The sequence below is a fragment of the Drosophila navojoa genome, chromosome 2 (assembly GCF_054131105.1).
Source record: "Drosophila navojoa isolate 15081-1374.11 chromosome 2, UAZ_NAV_1.0, whole genome shotgun sequence".
Lineage (NCBI taxonomy): Eukaryota > Metazoa > Arthropoda > Insecta > Diptera > Drosophilidae > Drosophila > Drosophila navojoa.
Window position 1 is genome coordinate 8204667 of NC_142890.1, and position 24718 is coordinate 8229384.

Below are 24718 nucleotides of genomic sequence, written 5' to 3' on the forward strand. Positions count from 1 at the left end.
AATGAACAGAAATGTAATGCTGGCTGCCGCCCCAGTTCCTGGCCTTCACCAACGCCATTCGCTGTTGTTGTTTGTCAACTGATTTAATTTCCTGAACTGCTGCCGCCGCTGCCACTTTCCGAGTGCCCGATTCTGCCCGCCTGCTGTGAGAGGGCGTGCCATGTTTCTGGTGTGTATTTCTGGTCGCTCTAATGACTATAACAATGATGGCGACTTGCAAAAGGGCAAACTTCTTAAACGCACTGCAATCGAAATGTTTAGCACTTCAAATTGTAGCAGACCACATGCGGCTGCTTAGTGCCGCCCAAACGATTCCAGGTTGAGCCTAATGCCGATGCGTATGCATATATGTATGCATACGCTGCTCATTAAAATATGTAAAACGCTCTAAGATCGCGTAATTATCGCTAAGTACTAACACATATGCACGTGTCGCCAGCTAGGCGCTCAAATCCAAGCCATTGGCCATAAATTATGCAAAAGCTGGCGTGGGTGGGCGCTCCAAATGCAGCAGAGCAACAACAACAACTACAAAGGCTGCAACATATGTATGCATGTATGCAACGGCAGCAACAACAACAACTGCAACAACTGCTGCCAGCTGTTGGCCATAAAGCAGCTCAAACAATGCCTTTTACTGACGGCTTCTCAAACAACGATAAATTATTGAAGCCAAGCGCAAAGTCAAACAAGTCAAAGACATTGCGCCAACTACAACAACTACAACAACAGCAGCAACATTGGCAAAAACAACTAAAAGTATTTTATGAACCGCTCAGAACTGTTGCCAAGTGCTGACCACACCACAAAGCAAAACTTGTACGAAAAGCTCAGCTCAAGATATAAATCAGCATTTGCGATTGTTAATGCCTATTTATAATACTAACCAGCAAATGCGAGCACAGCAGACAACATTTACAGCAATTGCAACAACAACAGCAACAATAAGCAATGAGCAACACCCGCGCTTATTGCATGTAATCGCAAATTTCTTAATCGTAATCCGACTTGTGGCTCGTCAAATATTCAAACAGTTCTTTCTGCTTGGCACTTATAATACTCTGGCCATAAAATCAAGTTATGAAACGACTATATATCTATATCTGTTTGGGTTTGTTATATGAAAATACCCAAGTCTAATGTCTATATGACATATATTGAGCAGAGGCTTGCTATTGAGATTCTGCTTGAGTTAGGCGAAGTGCTACGATCTGAGATTAATTTTGGATATAATATTAAATAAATACACAGTTATGGAATTTTAAAAATTTTGGATCTAAATATATGGAATGACCTTCTAAAAATATTAAGCATAAATTTAAAAAAATTAACTTTAATTTACGTTTACTTAAAATCAATTTTAAAGTAATAAATAAATAATAAAAATATTATCATAATGTAAATAGTGTAAATAAACAACCCTAAGTAGAAATAATTATATAGAGTACATCAAATCATAGCAATATAAAAAGTGCATGCAGACAGCAGATAAATCAGATACAAAAACATCTCCATAGATTTGTTTGATTGTTTGTGGTTTGTTTTGGTTTTTGTTTTTGGGTTGGGCTCAGATCTGGTCATGTGCAATGAATTGGTGAGCGCAGCCAATTTGATTGGCCAAATGAAATGATTGCCACAAAATTGCATCATGCACTTCGCTGGCAGAACATCGCAGCAGGGATATCAATTGGCATAGAGTATCGAGCTCGGCTACAGATCAGGCTTTAACTTTTTTAATGCACAAATAATTAAAAAATAGTTTAGCCCGAGCATAGAAAGCAAAAGTGGACGCTGAAAGCGAAAGAGCGCAAAACTGGTAAAACAGCTTGCCGCAGCAGCAGCAGCAGCAGCAACAACAACGAGAGTTGACTTATTGGAGCACTTAGCTCAATTCTTGTTATTGTTACTGTTAATAATACCAACACAAGCGAACTCAATTACAACAACAGCCACAGCAACAAGTCGGCCAGCTACCGCCTAGGCGGGCCATGAGTTTAGCCCGAGCCGTAGCCGTTCCAAGGTTTTCCCAGCTGGCTGGCACTATAAAAGCTTGGGCGGCACCATTGCGGAAGGCAGTTGACTTACAAAATCCATAGCCGTCGGTCTGGCACTCTGGCTAGTGTCGCATTCGATATACAGTAACCACTCCTTGTTAACGGACTATAACAGCGTAAAGGCACCAAATCGCGTGTGATTCCGTCTGAACGTGCAGTTTACGTAGTAGCTTATCAAGGATAACCCCAAAACAAAATGTTTCGCTTCGTGAGTCTCCACAGCTTGTGTGTGTGTCTATGTGTGATAGCTAATGGTTGTCTCTTTGTCTTTTGCTGGTGCAGCTCGCATTAACCACACTCGTGACCCTGGCAGTGGGCCAGAACTATCACCAGGATCCCAAGACGGCGGCCATCATCAGTGAGCAGCGCTATTTGTCGGGCGATGGTAAATTCGGTGCCGCCTACACACAGGAGGATGGCATCAACTTCAAAGAGGAGACAGACTCCGATGGCACGCGTCACGGTAGCTACAGCTACGTTGATCCCTCTGGACAGCGTCGCACCATCTCCTACACGGCGGGCAAGAATGGGTAAGATCTCGAGTGAAATAAATAGTTACTCTTTAACTGTAATGTATGCTCCCTGCCATAGATTCCAAGCGTCTGGCGACCATTTGCCAGTGGCCCCACCCGCACCACCACAGCCCGTGCCCACCGCCGGCTATCAGCCGCAGTCGCAGTACCAGCCACAGCAGTACCAGGCCCCCGCACCCCAGTCCTCGTACCGTAGCAACGACTACGATGACGGCTCGTACGATCCTCGCTACAATGACCCCGCCTTCGGCCAGCAGCAGCAGTCCTATCAGCAGCCCGCTCCTCAGCCACAGTACCGTCCGGCGCCCGTGCAGCCCGCTTACAACCCGGTTCCACAGCCTGCCTATCAGCAGCCCGCTCCTCAGCCGCAGTACCAACAGCCACAGCCACAGTCCTACTATACGACGACCACGCCCAATCCCCACCGTTTCTCGCCGCCCGGCAAGCTCTCGCTGAACCGCACACCCGACGGTTTCACCTACTCGTTCAACAAGGTCTAAGCGCTGGAGAGAGAACTACATAGATTGAGCTTGTTTCTATTGTAATGTTACGTAATCTTTCATTTATTCACACCCAACACGAAACACTCTTCTCTCACTCTGTCCTCTCTCTCTCTCTCTCTTCTCTATCTCTGTAACTGGCTGACTCTTGCTCTTTCCTTTCTTAAACTCTGTCAGCCACTTACTGCTGTTCCAGTTCTTACCTTCATCAAAACTCTTTTGTGATATGTTTAAGAAAGAAAGTAAAAGTGTTGCAAACATTCTGCAGCAGCTTAACCTTTACCTATATATAGATATATATATTTATATATGATTGTCGTACCTCCTATCTACGAATCTGTATGTAGTATGTCTAGCAGTTTTTGTTTGTAATTTATAAATAACTACTTCTCAATGCTGTTAAATCCAACTCCACTCTCCTAATGTGAAGCGAAACAAATAAATTTGTAAGTGTGTTTGCGGTCAAAGATGATGAAGAAGAAGACGTTGATCAAATGAATTCTAGAAATCTTTTAATGCTAGATCGTAATACCCACCACGGGCCACGGGACGTATTAGCAATTTTTTGTATATTGTATTGTATCATAAACAATCTGTATAGTCTTTTAAGCAATACACAATATTTAATACGTACCGCCAGCAATCGCTTATCGTTTTATTATTCGCAACAAGTTTTGCTTTTTATTTTTATTTTGGGTGTGTGGCGTTTACGAGTAATTTAATTTTTAACAGATTTATCTAAACACCTTGCCCGGTTGACGCCCCCATGCACGTTGCACAACCTGCAAAACTGTTGTTATACATAACACATGCTGGCCGATACACTGGCAAACAAGTTTCTGCTTCGATTCTATGCAACAAACAAGGAAAGGCACAAAACTGGTTAAGCATAGGCAAAAACCACGGCGAATTGTGAAAAAAATACAAATAGAAAAATTGTAAGATAAAAATACATTTGAGACCAGCTGAATTCCAATGAAAATCGAAATTGAATTCCTCCCACACCTCCAGGCTAAAGAACCGGCAGAGGTATGTGAACTCAGATCCGGCTTTGTATTTATAGATATATAAGCACTCTATCACATTTGGAAAAAGTTAGCTAATTGGTAATGTCTGTTGACATATAAAAGATATTTATGTGCACAGATGAATCATTTATAAATCTTTCACAACTCTTCCTTTGATTGTTTAGTTTAAGTAGTATCCTACCTTGTAATTACATATAATCATTATAATTATAGAATCATTATATACTAAATTTATATCATAATTACAGCGAGCAATACGTAGTATATTTAACAATCTAAAACAATTCACATATTTAATGTCTGTTCTTAACTTTATTCGTAATATCTCATATTACCTTGCGATTTATTCACATTGCTTGGCCATTCGATTTGCCATGCTTCAGTTGCTTTATTGTAATTCATTAAGTATGCGCTAATATTTTGAGCAGTTTGCTCAATTATACGCCTCATCGATGTGCCGTGTCGAATCGCAGCTCGCACTACAGTTCACCCCACGGTGGCTCACCGCAACAGGTGTTGACTGTAGTCAAGTTAACTTTTCACTTCTGTTGCGCGCATTCTTTGCACCTTCTCGTGGCTTGCTGGTCCCGCACTCGGATTTGCTTTCAAGGTCAGTTTTGTTGTGGCTGCGCCTCGGAGTCCGGTGCTGCGAGTATGGCTGTTGAAATTGCTCAGTCAATTAAGAAAATCAATTTTTGCTTTTGTTTTTGCTCACTTATTTTATTTTTTTAATTTCGCACCCACTTTTATAGTTATTTCTTTGCTATTGTTGTTGTTGTTGCTGCAATCGTGTGAGTTGCTCAACTAATTTATGCAAGAGGCTAACTTCAATTTGTAGTGACTACTTTAGGGATAAGCTATAATTGAGTATCCCGCATTCAAACAGGTATTTACGTTTTTCTTCTGTTGAGCAAAATAAGTAAGATTATTGTTTCGTTATTGATTTTAAAATATGTAAGCTATCAAAAATAATGTGTAAATAAAGTACCTTAAGTAATCTCAAATTTAAATAGAGGTTTAATTTCACTTTAGTTTTAGTAGTATAATTTGCCACTTAAAAAAATTGTGGAATTCAAATCATAATTTTTGTCTACTAGCTGGCGCCATCTAGTGAACAAAAGCTGCGGGAAAAGTACCATAGCAATTGACCAAACCATAAATGGCGCCAGCGAGGTGGCAACGCCAAGACTTTTGTAGCACAGACAACAACCAAAATAGTTTTATATTTGAAGCACTCTTCTTCAGTTGTTGCCAATTAATTAAGAGTAAACAGTTTGCTATATTTACATAATTTACATCAAAGTTATAAGATATTAATGTAAATACATTAAATAATATATTTAAATAAGTACGTCTTAGATACTAAGCCACAACTTTCATTCCGCTTTACACATTGATCACCAGCGCAGTCGATCTGTACTTCCTTTTCGGTGTGGCAATGTGCTTCGGTTTCGGGGAACGCTTTAACACAACGCCGGGCGGACGTCGGTGTGGTCGGCTGCCTTTGGACGGTGGATGCTCACCACTGAAGCTATTGCTGTGCAACGGACCAGGGCCGGAGAAGTTTGGCGGAAAGGTTTCGAAATCTTCGATATCCAAGTCGGGTCGCGGCTCGTGTGTATTGGATTTCAGGAACTTTTGTAGCTTGGGATTATTGAGCAGCTGTAGTTTGATGGCGTCGTCGAGTAACTTCTGCTGATCTTCTAGAAATGCCTCGATCTGCTTTTTGGATGCAGCTGTTTTATATCGGTCGTGGCTCTTTGAACGCGGGGGTCCATCATAGTCATCCTGATCCGGTTCGAAAACCCTGTACGAAGAATGTCCGGAAGAAGAAGTTGTCTTCGGCGGTGGCACCAAGTGAAAAGGGTCTGGCTCCGATTCATATGGCGCCGGCGTCCACTTGGTGCGCTTTGGTGGCGGCTCCACTGGTTGCTCCTCACCAGAATTTCCATCGGGTGCATATACCGGACGTCCGTTGCTCTTGTACGGCGTGGTTGAAACGTATTTGTGAGGCTTGGAGTAGGGTGAGCTGGGATGGGCCTTCTTAGGCACCGTGATGGGATGTTGCACGCGGATCTGGGTGCCTATGGTATACTCGCGACTGTCCTGCTGCGTCTCACTGGAATACTCACCCGAGAAGCGCTCGCTGGAGTAGTCGTCCTCTTCCTAAAATTGGAAAGACTATTAGTTGACACTCGAGCCGTTATCCATTGCACCTGCAGCTAACCGAAGTGTAAGGCCTATAGTGTGTCTTCTTCGGATATTTGTTGACCACATCGCGCCGCTTGCTCTCATTGGTGTGCAGGTCAGCACGATAGCTAGGCGGTCCACTGGGCGCAGACACCAAGCGCACGGGTCCTGGTGGACCTGCCGAGCTGTAGTAGTTTCGCCGGTAGAAGGATCTGGGCGGTCTCAAGCCAGATGCTACTGAGCCCAGCAGTAGTACAGCTCCCAGCAGCTGCAATTGAACAAATTACGGATTAGGAAACGTCTTTCCATTTTCGTAGTCACAGCAGTCGTCGCTTACATTCCAGCACAGTCGCATTTCGTATGGGTCTGTGGGGTTCACACTAAAACTTCACTCGCAGCGATTCACTAGATTTTTCGCTGCCGTAACAACGAAATAACACAATTACGAAAGTGTTTTCAAGTCTGCAGTAAGTCTTGCGCAGCCGCGTGGTTTAAACGAAACTGAAAGTCTGGGCAATGGACACAACGGTTTTATGCCAGCTTCCTTCCTATTCCAACAAACCAAATGCGCTGCCGCAACATGTTTTGCAACAAGCCCGAAGACGACAACTGTGGCCAGCAAAGAGATCGAGAAAGAGAGGGAGAGAGACAGATTGAAATCTGCGCACAAGTGAACAACTCACGTTTCACGCATAGACCTGGCCAACACTGGGTGGAAGCTACGGCCCCAAGCTCAGCTCGACTCGACTCGGGCTGCTGGCAGGGGCTGTGCGACGGCCACCGCTAGCATCATTTGCATACCCAGTAGGAAGTGGAGCAGGCGGCATAAATAAAATGTTGTTTATGGCTGTAATTGCAAGTAACTATAACCATTTGTTAAGTGTTGAGAGTGGCTTGGAATGCGCGTCTTATTAGCTGGCCAACTGGTAGTAGAGGGAGGCAATGGTCTAGCCAGCGGCCCTATCTGCCGCTTAGATCTGCTTTTGCGCTAACTGGTTTGAAGATGTACCCACTGTATATGTGTGTGTGTGTGTGTGTGTGTGTGGGTTACCCAATAAAAGTTGCTGCCACCACTTGCACTTTTTTTGGCGGTTCGCTTGGCCTGAAGTTCAGGTTCAGCTGTGCCAGGAAATGCCGGCAATACAAGTCTTGGCCTTTTGGAGCTCAGGTTTGGACTACTTTCTAGCAAGGCAGGATGCGACACAGGCGCAATGCGGAAAATGTTTTCTATAATTTTTTTCTTTCGTTTTTCTCTGTCTCTTCTGTTTGACGTCTGGTAGGTGGAAGTGGAAATTGGCATTGGACAGCGTTCAATTGCATAACATTTCATCACGCGCCATTTGCGCAACTCTCGGCCAATGTTTTCCGTTACGCTTATCCTGTTTCGTTGTTGTTTTATTCATTTTGCAAATTGTGTTTGTGTCTGTTTTTCTATTTGAAAACAATTAAATGCATGCCCCTAATGAAATAGTTGCTTAATGGCACTTTGATTGATGCATTTGCAGTTGCATACAAAATTGGCCAATTAATGTTGGCTCTATGCTGCATTTTCCTCCCATTTTCCAGCAAGGTCAAGCTCAAGTTCACGACGCACGTTGCACGACAATTCCAACAGCAGCAACAGTTGCTGCAAAAGGTGCAACCAGCATTCGACCGTCATAATTTCCGTTTCCATTGTGAACAAAGTTAACTCACCTGGCCGGCTAGCTATCCGCCTGTCTGCCTGTCTGCCTGGCTGCTTGACTGTCTAACTGGCCAGCTGGGGCTGAGCTCGTTGCAAGTGCCGTTAACAATATAAAGTTCAGTCAACGTATTTTTGGTGAAATGTTCATTTCAGTGAAAGGCTTCAGTTTTAGCCGCCTTAAGCAATCCCTGACTGCCCTTGGTCATGCGACATTAAAGCTCAATTTAACGCAACTATAAATTATACTAATGTGCACTAAAATTAATTTACTCACTTTATTTTCAACAGAAATTAATTATCTCTCTCTGTCGAGTTTACAGAAGCAGTTTATTGTTATGCAAAAGCTTAGCAATGACCAGGTTGTTTAGTTGTATGTATGTGTAAAATCCAATTTTATTTTATTTACGTTTTCATGTTATGCTTTCATTCTATTTACATTTACATGCCTATTTAATTTATAGCCAATAAACAACCTATATAAAATTTCTTTCAGAGGCAAAAATTAGTTAATTACCTTTAGAGATAATCTGCATCTAAGGCCTGCTTAAGCAGCGATTGCTCTCAATCAAACGAAAGCGTTCTATTCTGTGATGATTAGCATTTTTATTATTCTTTTGTTTTTAGCGAACTTAACTCACTAAATTAATACATTTTGACTGGCCAGCTAATAGAGTATGTAGAAATTATATAAGATTTGCTGTTCTTTTTTTTTAGGCAAGATCATTAGCACTAGAAATAATTTATAGTCATTGTTGGCTGTGGCGGTGTTTAATTTGGTGCGCTGTGGGTGAAGTCGACAGACGACAGCAAAAAAGAAGCAAAACAGAAAACAACGAGCCATAAAGCTGTCGCTGCCAACGTCGCGGTTGCCATCGCAGTCGCAGTCGCCGTAGCCGTCGCTGCGGCAGTGGCAGTTGATGCATTCAATTAACATGAAACGACGCCAACGTCAAGTTGCATTCAATAAACACAAATATTAAATATTGTATGTTATACAAGGTGTATGGTATATGGTATTTGTATATACATATGTATCTACAGTCGCTGCCTCAGTCGGGCAGGCCGACGTTGATTCGCCGCCCGGCCGAGCGACGCGCAGTCGCAACAGCTGAGGTCGGCGCTGGCACAGCACCCACGTCGACTACCAAAGCGTCGCCGTTGAAGCAGAGGCTGCTGCGCAGGTGTTTGCGTGGGTCAGAGGGAGATGTCGCCTCCGCAGCAGCAGCGGCAGCAGCAGAAGCAGAAGCAGAATTATCCACATCAGACGCTGTTGCTGTTGTTGGTGTGTCATCAAAGCGTCGAGCTCTCATTGCTCCCGACGTTGTTGTTGTTGTTGCTGATGTTGTTGTCGTTGTCAGCTCTGGCAATTTGGGCAAGATTTTCCGTGAGCGTAAGCTGTTGCTGTTGCTATTGTTGTTGCTGTAACTGTTGTTGTTGCTGCTGCTGCTGCTGCTGTTGTTGTTGTATTCGTTATAATTATTATGACTCTTTTTATTATAGTTATTTAACGACTTTGTATTGCGACCAGTTTCCACATATGGATCTGGGTGCTGTTGTAGCTGCTGTTGCCGCTGCTGGCCACTTCCTGTCCGCATATTTGGCAACGACTGCCTCAGCTGGCGACCCTCGGTCGGCTCCAAGCAATCATCATAGTAGGCATATTCCGCTGCCTCCTCATTGTAGGTGACATGTTTCTTGGCTGGTGCCGAGCTGCGCAGTCGCAGCTGCTGCATGCCATTGTCCATGTAGTTTAGCATGGAGTCATCAAAGTCCTCGATCCAGGGCTGCTGTTTGAGTATTTTCCTGGGCGCCATCACAGGTGGCCTCATGATCGGCTCGTATGTGTCCGGCTGCTGCCACTGCTGGCCATCGTTGAGTGGCTTCTTCGTGACCAGGCGCAGCTGTGGCGCATCCCGCTCCACGCTCAGATGGCGGACGTTGTGCTTCACCTGCAGCTTGGGGCTATTCTTTGAGTTGAGCTCCACTTCGCGCTTGTTGTTCATGTCCATTTTGGGACGACGGACATTGTTTTGCGTGGTGTCCGCATCATTGGTGTTGACGTAATCGTAGAACTGTATCTTGGAGCTGTAGGCTTGATTGCGTCTCGCTGCGCTTGGATCTACCTCGGCAACAGTCTCAACTGCTGGCAGTGGATCAACATCTGTGAGCTTGGGCGTCACCTCGCGACGTGCTCTGTTCAGCAGACGTGACTTGTTGTTGCTGTTGGTGTTGCTGTTGCTTGGCTGCAGGTTGTCGTAGAACTGTATGGATGACTTGGCAAACTCCTTGTGAAACATTTGGCGGGTGTTCACCTCTGGGGTTGGCTTAGCTTGCAATGAGCTCAGCTTTTGGCTGGCTGTTGGGTGTGGGCGTTCGGCGCCAGACTGCAGCTGGAGGCTATTGCGTCGCTTGACCCGCGTCTCCACGGCGCTATCCACACGTGTGTCATCCGGCCAGAAGAAGTGCGACTCCTGACGATTCTGTCCATTGCCGCATGGCCGCCCCTCCATCTGGGGCGGCAGACCCGTGTAGAACTTTCCGTTCAGCATTTGTCCGACGTTGTCCGTTCAACTGTGAATTCCGACTGAAACTGATGAAAAGAACGAAAACAACCAAGCGACTTTGGCAGCTGCTGCTGCTGCTGCTGCGGCGTCGACGTCGACATCTTCGTGTAGGTGTTCAAGTTTGCCGCGTCGCTGCGCTGCTCAGCTCAACTAATTTGCAATTCTTGCGAAAAACAACATCGTGAAAAAAGAAGGGAACAAAAAACATTTGAGCATTTGAAGTATTCAATTTATTGGCGACTGCGCAGCTGATTCGACGCCAACGGCGAGTTTCCGTTTAAGGTCAACTTGCCGCATTTTTCGAGCCAACGAAAAGTTGTTTTTCGTGCGCTGCGTTGACCAAAAATTAATGTTTTCGGACCACAGACTTGAGCTGAGTCGAGCTTCACACAGTCCACCGCCAATGAAAAAGTCAGCGAATAAGTGGCTCAATTCTCGAATCGCAACGGCAGAGAACAGCTGCCAATTATGGGTAGCCCAGAATGGCAGTAATGTGTGAATATGGCTAGAGTAATGACAATAAGTTTTTTTTTATGTTGGCCAACAGGTCGTATGCGCAACATTAATTGTGCGACTGAAGAGGCTAAGCCAAGCTTGCCCCAACAATATTGAGTAATGGATGCATACTTGAGCTGAAGAGCTGTCAGATTTGGAATATTGTTTTAGGCATGAAATCAAAAGTAATTTTGTGTTTTACAGAAGCGTAATTTCACTCTACTTATCTCCCTCTCTCTCTCTCTCTTTCTCTGTTCGCCGTATCTGATAAACTAGTCAAAGAAATCGAAACCAATTAAAATGTTGTTAGATTTTATTGTATTTAATATATTTTCAATCATTTTTCACATTGTAGCTGTAGTATTTTCGAATGTGAGTATCATTGGAGAACACTACTGAACTACTTACATTATGACGTAGGTATTTTCTGTTTGTCTTTCTTCTTTTGCTTTGTTTATTTATTTATTTTTTTTTTTTAGACACAAATATTGTTTTGCTGTTAGCATAATTATAAACAATTGATTTAAACGCATACTATTTTACATATAATTTCATGCACATCGATTTTTTGTTTGATTTTCATAAAACTCAAGATGCATTGAAGAATTATTTGAGAAATACGAAGGAATATTTAAAGTACGAACAAAATATCTCAGTTGAATGGCTGCTCTATGTGGGTATTACTGTGGTTTTAGATTCTCAATGGATATGTAAGGTGGCTTAGACTACATAGTTAATGGTGTTTGCATTTGGGTTTATATTCTGCACATACATATTATTCTTATGTGTATTGGTATATTATCTTTTGTTTAGTAATGGATTTCTGAAACTAATCATTTAAAAACGATCTATATTTCAATTTAAGAAGCATTACATGCAAAACTTTTTGAAAACTTCTCTGGGCTGGCATGTTTGTTTTTTTTCTTTCGGGTTTTACTTTTATCTCTTAAAATTAAACATATACTTAGGTGTTCTTAAATTGCATTTTGGTTTTCTTTGTTTTCTTTGTTTTTTTTTGTGTCTTTTTTGTTAAGTTATTTTGTTGTTTTTTAAAAACTTTATTTACAATTTGTATTTAGAGCTGCTTGTGAGCTGAGAGGCTAATTGCAAAGTTGAAGACGGATCCTGGGGCAGCGCACTTTCCTATCCATTTACCTGGCCAGCAATGCGGCTGGCTACCTTTCTCCCATCGCATTGCCAAATACCAGTTATGAGGCGCCATTAACTGTCAATATCTAAATCGATATCCAATATCAATATTCAGGGGCCTGGCTAATGAAGCAACGCCACCAACGCCTCGAGCCTGATGAAATTTTCCGCATCATTTTCGCAGCGCTTAATGAGCAAATCATGACGGGACTCGTTTACTGTTGCTGCTGCTGCTGTTGTTGCTGTTGCTGTTGCTGCTGCGGGGGCAGCATCGGCGACATTACAATTATGTTGGCTGTGGCTGCTTGGCCATACTCGAGCGGCTTCTGCATGGCTATCCCATCGGAGTCCGGTGCACGGGCTATAACACAATACTGATTGCCGTTGTAGGTGACGATGGGCACGTTCATGTTGCCGGCAGCATCGCCCACATTGACGCCGATGGTGTTGCCGGCGTGTAGACCAGTCAATTGGGCCTGCATGTAAGTGGCCGCCGTTGGGGAGTTGGCAATGATGTGCGAGACGGGCACTGACACCTGATCGGGAAGAAGGGATGAAGGGATACAGATACAAAGATACAAGATACAAAGATTGAGTGAAAGTGACAAAAATTTTGCGTGTTGTTGTTGAATGGTGTTTAGGTAGTTGTTAATGTAGTAGTTGTTGTAGTTGTTGTTGTTGTTGTTGTTGTTAATAGCTAGTTACTTCATGTCCCTGATGGGCGATGCTGTTGCTGATGTTGTTGTTGTTGTTGTTGTTTTGGCTGCTGCTATTATTATTATTATTGTTGTACATAGGCGCGCTGGACTGTGCTTGCTGCTGCTGTTGCTGCTGCTGCTGCGGTTGGTGGTGCTTCCTGGCCGCTTTCTTGCCGCCAGCTACATGTTGCTGTTGCTGTTGCTGCTGCTGCTGTTGCTGTGGCTGTGGCTGTTGGTTGGCATTGAGGATCATCTGATTTTGTATGATTATCTTCTGGTTACGTGCATGTGCCTCCATTTGCGAGTTGTTGTTAAGTATTTGGTTGCGGTTCGCATCAATTTGATAGCCGCGATTATTGCTGCTGCTGTTGATGTTGTTGTTGTTGCTGCTGTTGTTGTTGTTGTTGCCGTTGCTCTTAGCGATGGCGGCTGCTTGTTTTGTGGACTCTACGACTAACCGTTCTTGTTGTCAATACTGCAAGGATCAGAGAAGGCCAGTTTAGAGCCGCACCGATACGAAATGCTTGTACTGCCCTAGGCCCCGCTGGCCGGTAGGCTCAACCGACATTTGCTCACCTCCAGATGACTCTTGGCGTGAATAGACCACTCGTCCCTGCTCGAGAACATGCGTCCACATAGCTCGCACGTCCACGATAATTGCTGCTGGTGGTGTGGTATGATGATGCCCGGAATCGCTGTCGGCGCCCCCTGCGCCGACTGCACTATGATATTCTGGGCGGCCACCTGCACAGCCTGTTGCTGCAGCTGCAGCTCCAGGCTCTGCTTGTTGTCTTCCGGCGGCGGATCCGGTTGTTCCTTCTTCTTTACCATATTGTTCAGCCGCTTGCCGAGCGGCGCGATATTTGTGGGCGTCACGTGCTTGAACTTGTTCATGTGGATGACAAGCTTGTCCCGGCGAGCGAACGCCTTATTGCACACCTGAAATGGAGCAGATTGCAACAGATTAGTGGCTGCCAGCCATCTTTGGGGCATTGAAGCCTTTGAGTCTAGTGCTGCTTATACTTCACAAATATAGGGCTTCTCGCCGGTGTGGATGCGCATGTGGATGGTCAGCTTGTCCTTGCGCGCCAGCCCCTTGCCACAGACGGTGCACTCGAATGCCTTGTTGGTGGCTGCAGAGGATCGCCAAGGTTTTCATTAAATGTATAGCACTCTGTTGTTGTTGTTACTCACTTTTTGATGGGTTTGTTTTGCGCACCCCGGAGGAGGCCTGCTGCACCTGTTGCAGAGCCTTGAGCCGACTGGCCGGATGCATGGAGCCGCCCTCCACGTATGGCTCGGTGAAGGGTATCAGATTCGGCTTCGGTATGTTGTAGGTGAGCTGTTCCGCCGCTGACCAGGTGCCCAGGCTCTGCAGCACGCGCACTCCGCCCTCGAAGCCCATGCCGTCATCGGGCACCGTAAAAGTGCTGTCGCCGGCGGCGCCAGCAGCGCCACCTGAGCTGGAGGAACTGATCTGTGGCACTTTAATGGTGGCCGCATAATGTTGCTGCTGTTGCTGTTGCTGCTGCTGCTGCTGTTGCTGCTGCTGTTGTTGCTGCTGTTGTTGCTGCTGCTGCTGCTGTTGCTGCTGCTGCATGCTGCCATTGTTCTGGCTGCTGTTGTTGTTGTTGGCCGTGGGCGAGCTCTGCTGCACGGAGCTCTGTTGCTGCTGCTTGAATTGGATGGCCGCCTGAGCCATTTGCTGTTGCACGGCCATGTGCGCCTCCAGGTATGCATTCTTCTGGGCCACCGTCATCTTGTCCATGTTAACGGTGCCGTCCTGCGAATTAACCAAATGGCAATGAAACATTGAATAAGTCTCTCGCTCACATTCCGTTCCGTTTCACTTTGTTTCGCTTCGTGTCGCTGCCACCCCTAAATGGCCAAGCGCGCAAGTGTTGCGAAATTTCACCAGCCGCCACCCCCAAAAGAACGCGCTCAAACAGCCTGCCCTTGCGCAAAAATTTGTGACTTGAGCTTTTGCTCGGGCGGATTTTCAATGAGGTGCGGACGTGTGTGCGGGAGCGGGCGCGTGTGCTGACTCTGGCGGTAAAGGTGGTGGTGGTGGTGGTGGTGCTACTGCTGCTGCTGCTGCCACTGAAGCCGCGCGCGTGTGTGTGTGTGTATGCCGGCCGTTCTCCCTTTGGCGGCGTTTTTGGGTTTGAGGCTTTTCCGTGTCTGCCTAAATGTATTTAAAGCGCGCCAGCGAAAGTTAAGCAAAATATTAGCCGTTCACTCACTTTGGCTTAAATGTTTATTGCCCGCTATTCACAGTTGGCCAAAGCCGCAGCACTAAACGCGAACTATGCTCATTGCCCCACACCGTGCGCACTATTGACATTTTCATTGGCTCAGTTTTCTAGCTTTTCTTTCGCCTAGGTTTCTTTTAGTTTTTTTTTCTGTTTTTTTCCTTTTTTTTTTTTTGCAATGTTGCTTACCACAATTGAAAATCAATAAAAAGCGTTGCGTTTCGTACAAGATTTTTTTTTTTGTGTTGGGCTATCTATAGTTTTACTTCTTCTTCTTTTTTTCTTTTGCAGCTCACAGTTTTTGGTATATTTCAGAATGCTATATGCGAGTGGTATACGAGCTTTATTTTTAGCTACTGCTGTCGTCGCCGTTTACTTCCTCGAGCCAGTGCTCAGCGCCTTTTGTTTGTGTATGTATTGCGAAACTGATTTGGAGTCGACTCGCTCAGTCGCTGTCACCGTCGCCGTCACCGTCGGCGCTGGCGTTGGCGTCGCAGTCGCAGTCTCAGTCTCAGTTGCGGCCAGAACGAACACAATTTGAGTAATTATTTGTTATTCTTCACCGAGAAACAGGAACGGAACGTGCGACAATGACGACAACGACTACGACTACGACCACGACTACGACGAAGGCAGCGCTGGAGTCAGAGTCAACGACAGACAGATACTGAAGCGCCTGAACTTGAGCGCAAAAGGCGGAAGTGTAGCTAGAAAAAAAAGGTATTGCATACCACTCGGCGCGCTGCCTGAGAGCTTTCGCTCTCTCTCCCACTCTCTGTGCGTCTCTCTCTCTCACACACTCTTGCGCTCATCAGCGCGATGGTGGTGGCTGCCGCGGAACAACTTGACAACGAAACAGCGTCGTCCGCGTAACTTTGACAATGACAATAGCGGAGGCCGCTTATCAGTAGAGATGCCTCGCTGGTTCACTCACCTGAAAGTCTATGGTGGCTCGGACCATCTGCATGGAGGCGGCATAGTTTCGCAGCATATGCTCGTTGCGCACGCAAAGCTGCCGCCACTCGTACAAGTGCTCCAAGCGGTCGAGGCACAGCTCACATATGCGCTTCGGCAGATAGTCGTCCTTGGTTATCTGTTGAGGACCACACACACACATATGTAAATGCACACACACACACACACACACACACACACACATATACACAGCTACTCACATTCGCCTGCAGCAGACTACGCAGCTTGTAGAGCAATTGGCGCTGCTCCGCCTGCGGCTCAAAGATATGCAGCTTGGTGGGTCCATGGTGTATGCCACACAGGCGGCACAGCTCAGCGAAGTTGCTAAAGTTTAGATCCGCGTCGTGCTGCTGCCCCTCCTCCCCATAAAGCTGGCCGTCATGTGTTGCGCCCGCAGTGTCTAGCAGGTGTTGCTGCTGCTCCAGTTGCTGTGCTGCTGCCTGTGCAGTAGTGTGCTGTATGTGCGACTGTCGATTGTTGACGTTCAACATCACGTATTGCGCGCGCTTTTGGTTTTGGTATGGCTGGCTTAAGTCAAGCTAAGTTGCAGCTGCTAGTGGTGCTGTATCTGCATATTGGCTGCAATGCATTGCTGATTGTACTGACAGGTGCATACCCACACACATACACTCGCACACATACCCATAGTTCGTGTAGCTATAATGGTGCCCAGTTGACCACCCTCCCACCTGATTGATGTGGGAAAAATCGATGGAATTGCACTATAATTTACTCAACCACAACACTGAAAATAATTGCCACCAATCAAGCTATTACCAATTAACTTGGCTATCCCGTTACAAGCACTGCGCGCCCATTTAGCCATATTTTAATCCCTTATAATTGACATACATTCGTATGCGCGCACACACTCACGCATGTGGCATGCCACACATACAGCAGATGATAATTGTTTATTTTTATTTCATTTCTCTTTTTATTGAACACTTCGAATGTGGAGAGCACAAAATAAAAACGATTTTCGGAATAAAAACTGCTAATGCCTACGATGGGTAGCTGTTGCCACTGCCACTGCTGCTACTGTTGCTGCTGCTGCTCTTCCTGTTGCACTGCCACTTTGCCACTGCCACTGCCAGCGCCACAATTGAACCACTCTCGAGTGTGAGTGCAACGTCGGTGAGTGAAAATTGCAGGCAACATAGCCTGCAGCCAGGGCACGGCGAGTGCGCATTGCAGGACTCTGAAGGGGGGCGTCCAGCTAAGTGGGCGTTTGTGGGGCATCGCATACGTTCAGGTTCTTGTTTGGGTTGCTTGGGTGTTTGGGTGATTGGATGTTTGGGCTTTTTTCTGTACACCAGTAATTTTTTGTTAGAGAAGAAATGAAAACAAAATGCTTGGTAAATCATAAAAACGCGGGCAACAGGTGTTGATTAGCCTTCTGCTTCCGGTGGCGGTTCATCGGCAGCAGGTGGTGCCGTCTCAGCTGCTTCAGCCTCTGGTGGTGCTTCCTCTGCTGCTGGTGGCGCTTCAGGCGCTGGCGGTGCCTCTTCAGCCGCTGGTGGAGCCGCTTCGGCAGCTGGCGGTGCAGCTTCAGCCGGTGGTGGTGCCTCTTCAGCTGCAGCTGCATCCAGTTCGTCTTCGCCAACGCCAACCTCTTCTGGCTGAGGTGAGGGTGCTGCTGGCTTACAATCGGACAGCGAGCTGCTGCCCTGTTCGAGCATAGCAAATTCATCCTCGCCAAACACATCAGCGAAATCTTTCTGCTCGGACTGCTCTTCCTCGGGCACAACCTCTTCATACACAACGATCTCCTTCCAAATAATCTCCTCATCGACGCACACGGGCTCATCACTCTGCGGCTCTACACGCTTGGTGAGATCTATATCTTCAGTACACGGCTCGGTGTGGTCGAATCCACCGCAAGTGACACATGATGACGTAGTTATCAATACCGACGAATGCGGCGAGGAGCTGGACAGCACAGAGGTGGTGCTGGAGACCTTATCCTTAGGCTTGGCATCCTTGGCTGTTGACTTGTACGTTACGGTCGTCTGTTGCGACTTCTCCTGCATGCTCAGATCGGGCATTAGCTGGCACTGATTGGTGATCTGCGGCACGACGGGATTGCTACGCATCAAATAGTCGGACACACGGACTTTCCAATCCTCCTGGCTGCAGTCGACATTCTGCATAATATCGTAGATTTCCGAGAGCAGAGGCTTCAACATAGGACGGTTGCAAAAACGATTCCTATCGAAGATTTCAATGGGCTCATGGATGTCTGCATAAATTACATGGTTGAGAACATGATTGACATCGGTGATCTGCATTACTTACAGTTCGGAAATATAAAGGTTATTTCACGAGCCACACTATCCACATGCTTAGTTACATGAATATTGCGCTCCAGCTCCGAAGCGGTGCCACTGTAGGTCAAACAAATTAATTGAAATCGAACTTCAATCGCCCTGGACTTACAAATAACACATCATGATATTCAGCAGATCCTGTACGCCGTTCTCTTTGGTAAGAATAAAGGCCTCAGAAATGCCCTTAGATAGCAATATTACCTCCAGCATGAAGCCCTTCTCATCTGCAAAGTCCGCATAGAACTCGGCTGCCAGCTCGGGCGAAAAATTCAACTTCCGACTTCCCTGTATCTGATATCCGGAGGCTAAGACCTTCAGCAGCACCGGACGGCGCTTGTGCATATAGTCCGGCTTGATGATCAGCAGCGTGTCCTGGAACAGCATTCTGAATCACATGTATAAATTATAGTGTATTTCTCGAACTGTTTCCAAATAAATTTTAAACATGTACACTGATTTCAGATCAGATCAGATCAGATTTTATTCTCGTTTTCATGTTTTACACTTTTTTGTCGTCTTATGCTACACACACTTTTTTAATACGTTTCTCCCATTTCTCCATAGGTGATTAGTCGCAGACTGATATATGCTCTTAGGATTGCAGCAATATTATTATAAAATGAGTTCACGTTTAAGTGATATATAAAAAGTACATGACCGGAAGGGGCGTGTCTACATTCAAACTTTAATTTAATTTAAGCCCGTTTCGCATTCTCTTGCTAAAATCAATCGGTTTCGAGTTCATTCTCATTTAAACTATCACCCACACTTTATTTCTCGACCTAAGTGCAATGTGTAAAGTAATTGATAATTGAGAAACAAAATTATAAATTTAGAGAACAGTAATTTTAGATCATTTACAGTCACAATGGATTACAGAATGTAAGCAAATAAGTAAAGATATAATATATATTTATATAAATCGTGGCGCCCCTTTGCGACACATCACAAGGCTGTTGCGGTTACAACATCTTAAGCTAGAATTAAAAGTTGCAATATGTTAACAAATGTGGAATCCATTAATCTCTTCTACATGCTCTCATATACCTGAAATTCTGGCAAAGGCCAACGCGGACTTCTCGTTGTCGAAGCATTTGCCTATCTCAGCGCAGACGTGCGACGGATCGACATAGGGACGCTCAGACAGATGCATGATGCTGTAGCCATAAATAGTTATCATTCGCTTGCACTGAAATATCAAAATTAATAAATACAGGAACATATCGATTTCAGAATGTATATATTTACAATGCTATAGTACTTGGCTGGCAAGTCCTCGCAGGCGTGTGAGACCATGTCCCGAATGGTCAATTTGTCGTGATCCTTCTCCGAACGGAAAAATGGGAACAAGGACTCCGCAACGCCATGGCAAACGCCACAGTCAATCACCTCATCGGTGATGACTTGGCTAAAGCAGAGCTGCAGTCTCTGGCACACCTCCTTCGGAGGCACCTTGCTCAGCAGACTAATAATGGCCGAGGCGTAGCCGTCCACAAAGGTGTCACATTGCTTGCGTATGGTGGTCGGCAGGCGTCCGCAGACAGCGCGGATGGCCTTTTTGATCTCGTCCTGTTCGGTCTGGTTTCGCAGATCGGCTTCCAGTTTCGTCATAATGAATTCACACAGTACACAGGTGGGCGGCTCATTGACCTTGGTTGACTCCAAGCGTGCTAGCTTATCGACCTGCTGCTTGGGCATCACAATTACGTCGTATTTCAAGGCCTCATCGATTTCAACTGTTAATTGAGAAATACAGTGGGCATAAGTTAAGTATATATATCAACCTTAAAAGGCACTTACGATCCTCCTGTTCGTCGCCCAAGCACATGCCCATCTCAGTGCAAATAATTTTCGGTTCCATCTCTCTCAGTAGAAGGTCGGCAATCTGATCACCGCGCTTGTCAATGAATTTATGACACTTGATGGCCAATGGTTTTTTGAACTTATCGCAAGAGTGCTCTAGCACGTCCTTAATCTCTGACTTGGTCATTGGCTTGACAATCTTCTTCTCGACTGTTTTGACAACTTCTTCGCAGAGTAAGCAATTGGGACCGACGCCAAAGTCCTTGTCGAAAGCAATCTGTATGGGCATCTCCTTGCTGGAGTCGATTTCATTGGCTTCCATTTCCTCACTGTTGCTGCTGGACGACTTATCGGTCTCCGCGCTATCTATGAGCGTGATGCTCATTTCCTCCAAATAGTCCTTAGTCTTGGGACACAGCTTGAGCTGTACGCAAATCTCTTCTGGTTTGAAGTCGGTGATAAGCATGTCAATGAGCTCGTTTGAGTAGGTCTCTACAAAGTCTACGCACTCGTCGCGCAGCTTGTTGGGCAAATGGGTGCACAGGCCGTCAAGAACCTTTTTGATATGGTCCTTCGACTTGTTGTCGCGTATCTTTATCTGAGCTTGCTCAACGGCAAACAAACAAAGCGGGCAGGTGGGCTTGTCCTGCTGATCGCTGGATACCGGTGCTGGATTAAATACCTCGATATCTTCGTGATTCTCAATGTTACGTGGACACATCTGCATCATGGGGCAAACGCTGCGTGGATTCAGACCCTGAATGAGCAGTGCAATGACCGCATCGCCGTACATTTCCACAAAGTTGCGGCATTGCGCGGCCACGCCCTGTGGTAGCTTAGTGCAAATGTTCTCAACAGTGTGCTTAATCTCATCATCGGTAGCAGGCGTGGCCAGCGTTTCCTGAATAAAGTGCAACAGATACTCGCAGATGGTGCACAATTCGCCGCCCTGCACCAAAAGGCCGGGATTAGCGGCTCCCATGAGATGATCAATTGGCAGCTGCATATCCATAATTTGTTGCTGGCTGAATTTGGGCTCGTTGGCGCCTAACTTCTTGATAGTCACGTGCACTTCGGCTGGCGCAATGGCCGGCAGCAAAGGCATGATGGGAGCATCGTGGGTGATATCCAAGCCTTTGGGGCACACTCCAATGAGGAAACAAGTACCATTGGCATCCAGATTGTTGACCAACGTGCTGTAGATGACATGATAGTACTGATCCACAATGCTGATGCACTCATCCTTGAAACCACGCGACTGCTTGCAGAAGCCCTCGAGAACCTGCTTAAATTCGGTCTCTGTGGTGTTGGCCACAAGCACATCGCGCAAATGCTTCACCAGCTGCTCGCACAGAGCACAGGGAATGTCATCACCAACGCCATCCAAAGTAGTCAGCGCCTCCGGTTCCTTCACATCATCCTCGTGTTGATGGTAACGGGCCGCGCAAACGCCAGACAAATGACACAGGCCATCTGACCGCAAGTGCTGCTGCATATGCTCGTAGATATCGTTGAAATAGGTCAGTACCAAGTTGGCGCAGCCATCGGAGAAACTGGACATGGTGCCGCACCAGTGCAACAGCTGCTCAACCATATCGTCGCGGTTGGTAGACTCAAACTTGCTCTGCATCTTGCGCGTGAGCAAATTGCAATTGCCACAGGTGAGCTGTGTCAAGCCAGTCTCCTTGCTTTCTTCCTTCTTGTTATCATTACTATCGATCACTACTTCCTCTTCCTTGAGCGTGCCATCCAGAGCAGCCTGATATGCGTTATGCAGCAGTTCATCGATGCGAGCGCTGTTGCACAAACCAGCTACCGAACAGACTTGCTGTTGGGGAAATGAATAAAGATAAATAAGAAACCGTAAACAGAATTTTTATCGGCTGCTCACATCAGGATTCATTTGCGAGGACAACGCCTCGACAAGCTCGGGTATAAAGTTGTCAGCCAGAGTAATGCACTCCTTCCGCACTAGTTTGATGGGTATCAAATTGCAGGAGCCTTCAAAGACCTCCTTAATCTCTTCCTCGGTCTCATTGCTGCGCAATTGATCGCGCGCCTGTGTTACCATATCCTTGCATATCTGGCAAATCGAATCCGTGTCCACGGGCACTGTTCGTTTTTCCCACACGGTCTGAACACAGTGACGGGTAGCTTTGCATTCCTTTGAATTGCTATCGAATGGAACAAAGCGGAATAAATTAGTCAACTATACAAAGAAAAATATGCTGCGTCCGCAGTTGGGCAAAACAAATGCCTCAAGTGACCCGCAATCATAATCGCTTTTCGTTCAGCTAGAAGCCCAAGCAAAGTCAGCAAAGATCAGAGTCCAAAGCATTGAATGAACCCTCGCAATATGCACTAGTTGAATGCACCCGCAGCAAATTTATCATATATGTCACATTCAGATATCACTTAACAGACTGCGGGAATTATGCTTAACCGCCCAACCATTTAAAAACAATAATCTGATATTGTAGAGAATTCATACGCAGTTGATGTTGCCCAAAAATTACTGTGCATTTTTTAATTCTTTGATATTCTTGACGGGCTGTGGGGACTCAGTAATGTGCTAGTTTGTATTTAACAAACAAATATTGTATATATACTAGGCAAGATAAGCAGACATACTCATATATCTGGCATATACATATAATATATATGTATGTACATATATTCATATACATATGTAGCGACTTCTTGTTGCAAAAAATTTGCGACGTTTTTCTGTTTATATTTACAGTTTTGGTTTGACAAGGAAAACAAAGACGAGTTAAGCGATCCCGTGCACATAAATAAATTAATAAATAAACAAAGAAATATAAGCTAATGGAAAAATACAAAGTAAAATCTATCGATTGCAAAAATTTTTTTCTAAGTTGTATGAAAGCTGAAACGTTGATTATTGAAGCATTTGCCAGAAATGCAATGGCGTGTTTATGGCGGTTATTGCATATGTATTACACACACATACACACACACACTATTCCAACCTAGGGCAAATACATGTGTAGGTATAAGTATAACAGCAATTATTCAGAAATCGAATTGATAAGAAAGTGCCAAGTGTTAAATGTAATATATTCAGTTCCATTTATGACGAATAGTTGGCAAAGTTTTACCGAAAGTCGGACAAAGAGCAGCCCTAAACTGAGACTAGACTTAGCTTAAACCCGATTAGTCATCAAAATTTGCGGCTGATTATGCAGCTTTCAGATATGTTTATTTTTTTTGGCATATGTAATCCGTTGACTCAGCTGGAATGTCTATTGTTAATTGAATTTAAAACGGAAATCAACAAAAATAGCACTTACAAAGAGAGTCGCAGACGAATGAGAGTGAGTGTATGTTGTGCAAAGTGTAGCCAAAGTTCGTACGTATGACAAGTGTGCACAAGAAAACACAGAGAGAGAAATAATGCTAAAAAAAATTAGAGCAACTGTAAACCGCATAACAAAGGTTATCGACGGCACAAACAGTATGGCGGCTCCGCCTTGGATGCCGTGCCGATTGCCTTCCTTATCAAACAGTGCTTTAAGACGAACAATGAACACAGTCAAAGAAGAAAATATGACAAACACGACGGGTTAATAACTGCGTAGTGGCTATTGTCTCACATATGCGCTTAGTTAATGCAAGCGCGGGAGTTAAGTTTTTTTTTCATACGGATTACAAAGCTTTTTTAGAGTAGTTTCTAGACTCACCTGAGATTGTCGCACCAGTAGGAGGGGCCCCAGGTGCACTTAGTGGCACCTAGCAGCGGCTGCTCAGCAATTGGCGTCGATGAAACGCAAACGCCTAAAATGACGAGAAAAACACAAAGGCATGTTGGAGAATAAAATATATACATACATACATACATAATGTACATACATTCGTTGATCAATACCAACGTTTAACAAATACGCAATACTCATTATCAACGTCACTACTTACCAAAAACAAACACTGCCAAAATGGCCAAAAGGCCCGCGTTACGCATCTTGCTTTGTGGGTGTGTGTACTCTCAGCACTGGTGATATTATTAAACCAATTTGACTTTCTTGCTCTTTCAACACTTCAGCTGCAACTGCAACTGCACTGAATGAATATTTGATGATTAATGAGAAAAACGAATTGCGTTTGCTTTGCTTTTGTTAATTTTTAGTGTGACCAGACTCGCTGGTCGCTGATGATATATATCGGTATACCTATACGAGTATAGATTTTTTAATACTAAACACTAAACATTCTGATAAGGCTGCCGTATCGCTACAAAAATGATTGGTAGCGCTGCCACATTGTTTAACTAAGTGACGCGTATTTGTCAGTGTGCTTGTGGACCCGAGTTCGAACCCCGCTGAGACAAAATAAATTAATTTTTTTATAATTATTAAGTAAAATGAGAAAAATACAAATACTAACACTATATGTATCTTTAATTATTATTTTATGTCATTTGAATTAAGCCCTTGATAAGAAGA

The 24718-nt window shown here is 45.1% G+C and overlaps 6 protein-coding genes across 6 annotated transcripts; 1 reads left to right on the top strand and 5 right to left on the bottom strand.

Annotated features, from left to right (window-relative positions):
• The first annotated feature begins 2060 nt into the window (after positions 1-2060).
• Cpr100A (Cuticular protein 100A) lies at positions 2061-3586 on the top strand. Its single transcript, XM_018113054.3, has 3 exons — positions 2061-2262; positions 2337-2584; positions 2646-3586. The coding sequence occupies exons 1-3, from the start codon at positions 2251-2253 to the stop codon at positions 3085-3087; spliced, it is 702 nt and encodes a 233-aa protein (XP_017968543.1). The 5' UTR covers positions 2061-2250; the 3' UTR covers positions 3088-3586.
• Positions 3587-5370: 1784 nt separating this feature from the next.
• On the bottom strand, positions 5371-6867 carry LOC108649281 (uncharacterized). The gene is made up of 3 exons (XM_018098253.3): positions 6643-6867; positions 6343-6573; positions 5371-6281 (listed from the first exon to the last, which is right to left on the bottom strand). Exons 1-3 carry the CDS (start codon positions 6658-6660, stop codon positions 5502-5504), a joined length of 1029 nt encoding a protein of 342 aa, XP_017953742.1. The 5' UTR covers positions 6661-6867; the 3' UTR covers positions 5371-5501.
• A 1700-nt stretch (positions 6868-8567) lies between these two features.
• LOC108659892 (uncharacterized) lies at positions 8568-10596 on the bottom strand. Its single transcript, XM_018113051.3, has one exon. The coding sequence runs from the start codon at positions 10536-10538 to the stop codon at positions 9039-9041; it is 1500 nt and encodes a 499-aa protein (XP_017968540.1). The 5' UTR covers positions 10539-10596; the 3' UTR covers positions 8568-9038.
• A 1265-nt stretch (positions 10597-11861) lies between these two features.
• On the bottom strand, positions 11862-17255 carry LOC108659891 (uncharacterized). The gene is given in 9 exon segments (XM_018113047.3): positions 11862-12733; positions 12903-13370; positions 13472-13834; positions 13919-14028; positions 14090-14678; positions 16082-16240; positions 16323-16701; positions 16765-16811; positions 17131-17255. Coding segments are annotated over 7 exon segments (2301 nt in total). The 5' UTR covers positions 16614-16701; positions 16765-16811; positions 17131-17255; the 3' UTR covers positions 11862-12412.
• On the bottom strand, positions 17033-19002 carry LOC108659893 (uncharacterized). Its single transcript, XM_018113053.3, has 3 exons — positions 18562-19002; positions 18421-18509; positions 17033-18364 (listed from the first exon to the last, which is right to left on the bottom strand). Exons 1-3 carry the CDS (start codon positions 18834-18836, stop codon positions 17514-17516), a joined length of 1215 nt encoding a protein of 404 aa, XP_017968542.1. The 5' UTR covers positions 18837-19002; the 3' UTR covers positions 17033-17513.
• Positions 19003-19280: 278 nt separating this feature from the next.
• On the bottom strand, positions 19281-24398 carry Sap-r (prosaposin). The gene is made up of 7 exons (XM_030382267.2): positions 24192-24398; positions 23960-24053; positions 22147-22429; positions 20253-22083; positions 19701-20188; positions 19500-19641; positions 19281-19429 (listed from the first exon to the last, which is right to left on the bottom strand). The coding sequence occupies exons 1-7, from the start codon at positions 24235-24237 to the stop codon at positions 19425-19427; spliced, it is 2889 nt and encodes a 962-aa protein (XP_030238127.1). The 5' UTR covers positions 24238-24398; the 3' UTR covers positions 19281-19424.
• Positions 24399-24718: the final 320 nt, after the last annotated feature.

Bases quoted from the DNA above. Each gene is read 5' to 3' on its own strand.
- Cpr100A (XM_018113054.3), top strand. The intron at 2,585-2,645 runs GTAAGATCTCGA...TCCCTGCCATAG, and splicing joins TACACGGCGGGCAAGAATGG to ATTCCAAGCGTCTGGCGACC.
- LOC108649281 (XM_018098253.3), bottom strand. The intron at 6,282-6,342 runs GTTAGCTGCAGG...TTCCAATTTTAG, and splicing joins ACTATAGGCCTTACACTTCG to GAAGAGGACGACTACTCCAG.
- LOC108659892 (XM_018113051.3), bottom strand. From the start codon at position 10,538: ATGCTGAACGGAAAGTTCTACACGGGTCTGCCGCCCCAGATGGAGGGG.
- LOC108659893 (XM_018113053.3), bottom strand. From the start codon at position 18,836: ATGCTGTTCCAGGACACGCTGCTGATCATCAAGCCGGACTATATGCAC. The intron at 18,510-18,561 runs GTAAGTCCAGGG...TTTGACCTACAG, and splicing joins AATATCATGATGTGTTATTT to TGGCACCGCTTCGGAGCTGG. The intron at 18,365-18,420 runs GTAAGTAATGCA...TAATTTATGCAG, and splicing joins AACCTTTATATTTCCGAACT to ACATCCATGAGCCCATTGAA.
- Sap-r (XM_030382267.2), bottom strand. From the start codon at position 24,237: ATGCGTAACGCGGGCCTTTTGGCCATTTTGGCAGTGTTTGTTTTTG. The intron at 22,430-23,959 runs GTGAGTCTAGAA...TCCATTCGATAG, and splicing joins TACTGGTGCGACAATCTCAG to CAATTCAAAGGAATGCAAAG. The intron at 22,084-22,146 runs GTGAGCAGCCGA...TTTCCCCAACAG, and splicing joins CCTCGCAAATGAATCCTGAT to CAAGTCTGTTCGGTAGCTGG.